General features: G+C 39.0%; 1 protein-coding gene across 1 annotated transcript; it reads right to left on the bottom strand.

Annotated features, from left to right (window-relative positions):
- Nucleotides 1-1,497: 1,497 nt before the first annotated feature.
- Nucleotides 1,498-8,468, bottom strand: LOC144199082 (terminal nucleotidyltransferase 4A-like). The gene is made up of 12 exons (XM_077720457.1): nucleotides 7,509-8,468; nucleotides 6,769-6,892; nucleotides 5,962-6,008; nucleotides 5,691-5,811; nucleotides 5,475-5,582; nucleotides 5,266-5,394; nucleotides 4,786-4,996; nucleotides 4,537-4,663; nucleotides 4,338-4,441; nucleotides 3,983-4,167; nucleotides 3,685-3,807; nucleotides 1,498-3,608 (listed from the first exon to the last, which is right to left on the bottom strand). The coding sequence occupies exons 1-12, from the start codon at nucleotides 8,222-8,224 to the stop codon at nucleotides 3,219-3,221; spliced, it is 2,385 nt and encodes a 794-aa protein (XP_077576583.1). The 5' UTR covers nucleotides 8,225-8,468; the 3' UTR covers nucleotides 1,498-3,218.
- Nucleotides 8,469-8,812: the final 344 nt, after the last annotated feature.

Here is an 8,812-nt window from a genome sequence, read left to right as displayed (position 1 = left end):
AAACATGCACCCACAGTGGTTATGAAAACACGCCCAGGGGCGTTTTAGGTACACACCTTCACCATTTAGTCCATATGCATGTGCACATTATGTACACAAAGCCTGTATTGATCTATTGCTATACATCTTAAATTAGACACAATCATTGGTTAATTAATATCATTTGTGTGCTTGTGACTATTGTATACTAAATATGATCTCATAGTGCCACATCATATTGTAAATATATATTGTATATTGTTTGTTCTCTTGAAAAATCAAAAAATAAAATACTTGATAATAGAATGTTTTCTGTAGTTCCCAACATGAAAGCAATGTCACTGTTAATTTAGTTTAGAAATAAATCTGTACCATGATGCCAAAATTTGGATTTAGAATTATTTGGAATGAATGGATTAAAAAAGAAAGTAAGAGCAAGGTTAGACTAAAGAAAATAGCATCAGATATTGACAAACAGAAAGCTGTAAAGAGAGGTTGAAATTGCAGCATCTACTTTACATTTATCTGCCTATCCAAGCTGGTATTTCTATTAAAAAATTCTGCCATTGTTTTGACTTTAGCTTTGAAAATTACATCAATGACTGATTCAGTTTTATATCATGATCGGGAGGAACAAAACCTTGATGGATAATTCATAAAATATGCTTATTATGTGTGATCCCCAGTCATTAAGATTCAAATGGTTCCGCTCCATATGGAAAATAGTCCTTCACTGGTATCTATCTATAAAATATTATATATTAATGTATCACGATAATAATTAATTCATTCTAATTTTAGCTCATCCAGTAAATTCAGCAACCAATGGTGGCAATTATCTACTGCCATCTACAGTATATTTCATCCCAAAAAAAGGCATTTTAAGTGTGGAGCTAAAATGTATATAGGATAATTTGAAAAAAGCAAATAAATCTTAAGTGATATTTATTTAAGATTTACCTTAAGATCAAGCATCCCTGCAAAATTTTAATGACAGCAGTGACCAACTTGTAATTGTTTAATTTTCTCACTTTGCCTTGTTGACAACCAGAAAACTGATGGGAAGATTAAATCATGTAAAAGTAGGGCAGTTTTAATTGATAAAGTATTATTGCAGGAGCACTGGCAATGTGACAGTTGCCAACATGTATGATAATTAAAAATACCAATGCTCAATCACTCCACTGTAAACTTAGTGTGCCAAAGGAAACCGATAAGATTAGATATTTACTTCGCAATTGAATATACAGTTTGCTCTCTTAAATGGTCTGCTTGTACCTACAAAATTTCCATCCCTGACCAAATTATTTTATTAGTAGCACACACCAGCCCCAAACCTGAAATTTTAGGCCTGTAATATTACACCAAAAAGAGAATAGTGTAACAGTGCTCTCTTCTGTGCACTAAAGAAATTACACCATTTACTGCACAGAAAAGTAGTTATTATATTCTCTTGTAGAGCAGCAAACACAAATTATTTGGGAAGCACCAACATATTTGAGAAACACCACTAAACAATGCCATTTAAAATGTTTATTAAAAAAATAGAAAAACTTAAGACTTAAAAAAAAAGAATACATCTGCAGGTCAGTCATTAAGACATCCTTAATTACATAGATATGATCTGGGAATTGGTTTGGTAATTCTTGAATATGTAACTGCTTGCTGATTATCTTGGAAAGCTTAATGAAAACAAATGCTGAGAACAAAACAGATTTTAAGATCGAGAGATCGCATCAGCTGGTACATAGGATGCGTCTATAAACTTTTTAAAGGTTCCACCGAACTCCTACAACAAGTTACATCCCATTACATAGACACCAAATAGATTCCTTATAGCCTATGAAGGTTTGAACTCGCAATGTTTAGGAGAGAGGAAAAATACGAACAAAGAAACAAACGAAAAAACCTTAATGCATTCAAGGTATGATGCATTATGATTCTATGTTGAACATGTGATAATCTAACAGGACATTTAACTAAAGCTGTGGCTAGGTATAAGGGGAGAATTTGGTCTTCTAAGAAGGCAGTGGACATTTTGCAGATAAAGGCAAGAACAAAAGCACTTTGCTGGTTCGAAGTAGCACCAAATAGTTTTGAAACGGCAAAACTGAATCAATGTTAAAATGTCCTTTTTTTCCCGGTAGGCTTCCCTTCAAGGAAAGACACCCAAATAAAACAACAAAAAATGATATAATTATGAGAAGAAACAAGTGTGAATGGGGAAATATTTGGACAAACCGTCGGAAAATTCGAAAGTGATTGTAACGAGTCGTAGAATCAGCAGTAAATCTCATGAGATTTTTGGCACATTTTCCATGTCGCTAAACCGCAGCTCCCTCTTCTGTTGGAAAGTGAAACACATTCATTCAAGGCCCTTAAAATCCAGATATTGCACAGGTCAATCAGGACTTGAGGGAGGGGGTGGGGGTTGTCAATAGTGGATTTACAAAATTGTTGGAAATAAAACTTAAAAACGTGAAATAAATTAAATAAAAGCAACCAACTATTGCACATGAATGCAACAACATTAAAGTGCCAACGTGGAAAAAAAAATAAAATAAAAAAGGGAAAAACCTCAGTGACAAACATCAGAGAACAAAAGTTCCAACACACAAACACTACTTCGGTACATTCAAACAAGTCATCACAGTTTAAGCACTTGAGAAGGTCTGTTTTTGTGCCATCACACCGAAAACATTTAGTCAGCGTTGTGCTGCATAGCTAGAAAGGTATTGTGTCACTACAGTCGAAAGGACCGAGTTCAAGCTGTGTTGCAAAAGGAACGAGGCATTCGAAGTAAGAAACTAGTCAACAGGGGGGAAAAAAACAGATCCAAAGGCCAAACAGGATTAAAAACCGAGAGGGTCAGCCTTAGTGAAACTGTTAATTACTATGGCACATGACTTAGCTTTCTGAGAGGTTTAAAGGAAGTGACACTTGGCTAGGACCAAGCCTGGGTTGTCAACACAGCCCTGGTGCTGGTGTTCTTCCAAAGTCCTGGGAGGATTTTTATATACGTCAAACTTTGCAATGTTCTCCATGTATAGTTAAGACCATTGTCGTTCACTTGTCACAATCCAGTAATTGCTTCATGCCGGCAGAACAGAAGTAGAAATTAAGTACTGGCCACTTGAAACAATAAAAAGGTCCCCAAAAACTGTCTTGGCTATGCAACAGGCAGTTTGAGATGGGGAGAGAAATGTCTTAGTAGTAGATTATATCAGTGCTTCAATTCTTCATCTGCTCTGGTTCAGGGCTGAGAGATTTTCCCTCTTCCTGCGTCGCCAGGTGTTGCAGTTGTACTGCTGCTGGGTCGTAAACCTTGGTTCTGTATTGTAGCCCTGAGGAATAAACCGCCGCTGGGGACTGAAATTACCTTGGGAGTGACTTTGACCGAGGAGGTTGCTGCTTTGGTTGTGCTTGAAGCCAAAGTTGGGGGGCTCAAATGAGCCATGTGTCTCTGGCCGAATGGCATAAGTGTGCTGGTGTTGCCCTCCCAACTGGGGGTGGTGAAGTTGGTGGAGGGGACTCTGAAGAGGGCTTGTGGAGTTGGAGTGCTGAGAAACTGCGGCTTGTACCATGTGCCGATGCACCATGTTGATGGATGGTAGATTGTCATGGTAGAACTGGTAAACAGAAGGGGATCAAATAAAATAATTAAGTTTAGTTTTTAGAACACAATCATGATCTGATGAAACCAACCTGCGGTGCTGTGGGGATAAAGCCTGCTGGATGTGCAGCCATCTGCATTATGGAATGGACTGAGGCCAAGTTGAGGGCCTGGAGATGGACACCGTTTGTGAGTGGAGGAGGAGGATCAGACTCCTAGTAGGAAAAAGAAATGTTTACTTTTAAGGAGTTTTTCAAAGCATTTATCCCCCATTAAATATTTCAGATAACAATTGTGCTCTACCCACAATTTTAACATTTTGAAATGTATGTGCAGTACAGTAACTGATGTAGTCAATTTTTTGAGAAAATATATATATTTTGGACTTACAATATCACTCCCGGAAGAGGAGGAGTTTGAGCTTGGAGAGGAGGATGAAGAATGATGCTGAGGGCTGTTCAGAAAGACTGGTGAAGGCGAGGAAGAATCTGCACTGACGGGGGAGGCCGTATCTCGTTGATCCGCTACAGCAAACAGCATAAGTCTGGCCATGTTCTGCTCACAGGTCTCTACATCTGGAATCCAAATAAAAGAACTAATGTACTCCTCACATGATATTTAAGAACTGAAAAAACAACACCTAAACAATGCACATTAATGAAGTAGCATTAAAAAACATTTTTCCAAGGTCATACAAACTTGAAAAAAAAAAGTGTTTCTTCAATTCAAGATAGAAATTACTCACCTTGTTTCTGCTTGTTAGCATACTGCTTAGCTCCCCATGTCTTTATAGTCCAATCTCTGTAGGCCAAGACATCTGGGCAAACTTTAATAATACGACCTAAAGTACTGCAAGACATGAATGTTGGCAATATTAATCTTTTGGAAAACAGCAAATGGCACTGTGCTGCACAGTAAGGAGACACAAAGAAAATTATGATTACCTTTCATACTCTTTGTTGGGGTATGCACGAGCTAGAGGAGACACACCATGACTGAGCACCATGTAAGCAAAGTCAAACACTTGTTTGACTTGCAAGACTCCATATGAACTTCGGCCTACATCATTACCTATCAACAGTAAATTAACACATTAACTTGTGGAAAAAAATATAAGGCCCATACCACTGTAGAAATATGTTACCAAATTACAGTCTAAGCATGTCAAATGAGTACAATTTGTAACCTCTAACCTGGCTGTATTGGATCCTCTATACAGAGCATAGATGACCTGTTTCCATGCCCCATCGCTTTGAGCATCTCCTCTTTAGATAGGTAGGCACCCCCATTCACCCGGATGCCCATCTTCATATAGTTGAAGTCACGGCCATAGAGCTCAAAGAACTCAATTAGCAGAATGCCCAGGTTTATGTTAGCACGCCGCGTGTCAATGCGAGGGTGCAGCTGTTCAGAAAAACAGATACCTAAATGACCACAGCTCGGTGACAGAATAAAAAATAATGGATTTGTTTTTTTGCAAAGATCACTATCATGGATTGACAGCATAATTTAATGCAATGATGATCAACTCAGAGGATTTAATGTTGAAAAAACAAGAATTTCTTTCATATAAAGATTGAAAACACAAAATCTATATATTTTTCTTAAAGTAAAATATACTTTACATAGCCTTTTACTTAGAACTGCTGGTTGTGTAATGCATTTAAGCATACCTGAAGGAAGCTAATAGCCATCAGTATTAGACTGTAAGAGCTGATGCCTCCAGTAAAGACTTCATTGAGATCCCTTTGGAGCAGGAACTGCTTCAGAACGAAGATCAGGGGAGGCAGAACAGTGTATTTCTAAAAGAATGGCACAGTGGATTTAGGTGGTAAAACAAAACAAAATCACATGAAAATTTCCTGGATGTATAAAATTTTACCTTCAGGTAGCTCTTAATTAATTGTGCCGCTTTGACAGCAGTCTCCACATTGAAGCTGATGTCAATTTTGACCTCGGTTTCATGGTCTGTAAGTTTTATGATGGGCACCTGGAAGACAAAGAGACAGTTGGAACCAGTGTACAAGGATTCACAGCAATTAGCCAAATGAAGCAACCAAGTACAAACCCAAATCACATGTGGATCTGAGTGACTTACAGAAGCTTTGTCAAGGACTTTAATAGGATAGGGGCCTGAGACATTGTGTCTCTTAAGTGCTTGCTCCAGTTCCTGCAGAGGAGGGTGGTCCCACTTTCCAAACACCACAAGGTCAATGTCACTGACAACACAAGTTAAATTTGTATTAGCCCTTTTATTTAAAAAAAAAAATCAATAGAAACTCTCTAAAAGAAGCAAATATTGTCCTGTCACTTCCAAAATACTAACTTCATATAGCAAGAGTGAATTTAGGTACAAACGTGAAAATTACCTGGTTGGAAGATAGAGACCAGTGCTGAAGCTGCCAAATATCTCCACCTAGAAAACACATGAAACAATCCTTATTTGAGCAGTGCACAAGGCAAGCAGCCGTTACTAGGACATAAAAAAAATGCCGTCTGGCATAAATCTCCAGGCCCCCGCTTCAAGTATGCCACTAGGCCTAGTGATATATAAGCAGTGCAATCAATTGCAGGCTAAAATCAAAGCCTGCTAGGTAAATTGAATGAAACTGTCACATGCAGTGCCAAAGGGCTACTGTTCTTACTCAGCCAATTTGCAGGCGAGTTTGTGTGTTTAGAAAAGCTTGCGGTTAAGAATCAGATGAAATAAACTGAGAATCCAAATGATAATTTGACATCTATATCTACATGGATAATCAATGCTTTAATAGTGCAACAACAAAATTGAAACATTAATAATAATAAAAACTGTTTAGTTTGCTTTAATTTTCCCTCATTTGACAAACAATCAAATTTGAAGAAAAAAAAACCTGCCAGAGGCAACACTACAGCGCAATTAAGTGTGATATCACATGAAATTTCCATTCTAGCGAATTCTGAAAAAATATATGAATAAAATGGAATATTTAAAAAAAATCATAAGATCTGTGAATTTAGTGAACTGTTAGTCAAGTACAATATATTAAAAGATAAAACACTTGGAAAGGACCACCACTGGAGCATTGAATGTAATAGATTACAGTAGCTCATAGTTGTTTTTTTTTCCCCTTAACACAGCACCGGGCGGTGGCAAAGGGGATAAGTATGAATTTGTGTGCCCATACTCCTACACTTACCCGAGCCGTGGGCCAAAGTTCCTTGATGACACTCTCAATCCTGTTCACAACATCTCTTCTCATCGCCTCCTCCTCTGGACGCGGTGACATGAAGTTGAAGAAATCAACTATTTCTTCATGGAGACTAAATAATAGCAGAGAAATTAATTGAATTTGCCATCAATGTAAATAATTATGCTAATAATGTGAGAATTAAATATAAATGGCTTCCAACATGATGGTCAAAAGACAAATTAAGGGCTGTTGCAAAAATATAAGAGGCATTTATAGTCAGTTTTATTCTAAATGTAAAAATCCAAAAAGCATAGGATTTACTTCAACTCTAGCAGTTTAGTGGAGATGAAAAGGCATCCCATGCATTATTATTATATTTTCTTTTAAATTGTTGAAGCAAAATCTCAGTTCTTCAACATAGCATTACTGTGACTAATTTAGCTGTGTTTGTCCCCTAACTGAAACTGTGGGGAAGACACTTTCTTTTCCTGATAAATGAAACTTCAAAAGAAGTTGAATCCATCATTGTGTAGTTTCACATTGAAAGGTGTCAAAATACTGACAATCATCTGTCAATTTACTCGCTGGCTTCTCTACACAGTGGACAGCTAGGAAAGTTGAGTTGCTCAATGATTTGACCTCGCTACAAAAGACGTAGAGCAAATAAAAAGCATGCATAAAGTAACTGAATGCATTTCTTAAGCAGACTTTCTGAAGGCCCTTGCATACATGACCTCTGGACCTACCCATTGACCCCTGGGCTGTAGCGTCTCGTCTTCCACAGGCTACAGGAGGAGTCAGCGTGTTGCCCACCGCAGCCGTACCCCAGCAGTGCGTTGAGGCCATGCCCATTGGCTCGATTCATATACCTCCTGCGGACCGAGTTCTGATAATGATGCTGCTTGATACCGTTTTGGTTCTTCACCCTGGCGGGGGTGTGGCCGCCGGTTTGTTGGGTGCTGCGACAATGTTGGGGAGCAGCGTGGAAAGGCAGTGGAGGCGGCGGCGGGGGGTGGAGCCGCCTCACGCCGTTCTCGTCCGGCTCCTGTTCGCCGTAGTGTAAAAACATGCTAGCCTCTTCCGCCACGTTTAAATTGTCTATCTGGAGAGATGAGCCAGACGGGGACGAGCTCTCGGCCTCTGAGTCCAATGAGGAGGAAGACGGAGACAAGGAGCCCTTCCTCCGGGCGCTCCCCCTCTCTCCGCCGTCTCGCTTCGACAGTTTCCCGAGCACAGCACCGAGAGGCTGCGTCGGTGGTGGCGGAGGGGCTATACTTTTACAGTATTCGCTGTTGGAGCCATTTACGATCGCATTTAATTTGATGAGGTTGCGCTGGTGGCGAAATTGGTTATCGATGGCGGAATTGGTCTCAAATCCCTGAGACGTTTCCCAAATATGCATCCATAACGAATTGGCAGGTCCCTTCTGCTCAGGCTGGATCCAAGTGGTCCTGGGATCCATTGAACTCGAGTTTGACCGACAACCTCTCAAGGGGGTAAATGCAATCAAGAGGACTAACGAGACACTTTGTACTCAAGTAAACTAACTATTTCCTACCGCTCTCGTTTATTTGTTATCCTTGTAGCGCTTCATGTCCGGCAACTGCTGTTCTTTTTAAAAAATCGGCTTCCCCAACTCTGCTCCCCATGTAAACCAGCAAAAATGGCGCACCCAGCAGCACTCGCTGCAAACTGCGCATGTGTGGGGATTTAAATCTTTGAACACACCTCTTTGCACGGCCACATGCATCAAGCTAATGGACATATCACCGGAAGTTTGAGTTACAAAATGCTTTTATTTTATTGTTTTAATATTTTGTAAGTGTACGGATATTTACCTTAGTAAATATTTTCACAACATATTATATTTTATTTTGTAAAAATAAACTGCCAAGTAAACATAGGTGTATTGATTTATAAATATGATCATTTGCCGAATAGAAATTTGCTATATAGATGGAAGCAAAAGTTTGCACTCCAATCCAAAATATAAGTAGTGTTAACATGCCCCGTCTAGCATAATTAAAGGTATTTTTAAAATTTTCTGCAG

The sequence above is a fragment of the Stigmatopora nigra genome, chromosome 7, assembly GCF_051989575.1.
Source record: "Stigmatopora nigra isolate UIUO_SnigA chromosome 7, RoL_Snig_1.1, whole genome shotgun sequence".
Lineage (NCBI taxonomy): Eukaryota > Metazoa > Chordata > Actinopteri > Syngnathiformes > Syngnathidae > Stigmatopora > Stigmatopora nigra.
The sequence above is the reverse complement of the archived record's forward strand: the minus strand, read 5'-3'. Positions and strand labels throughout refer to the sequence as shown.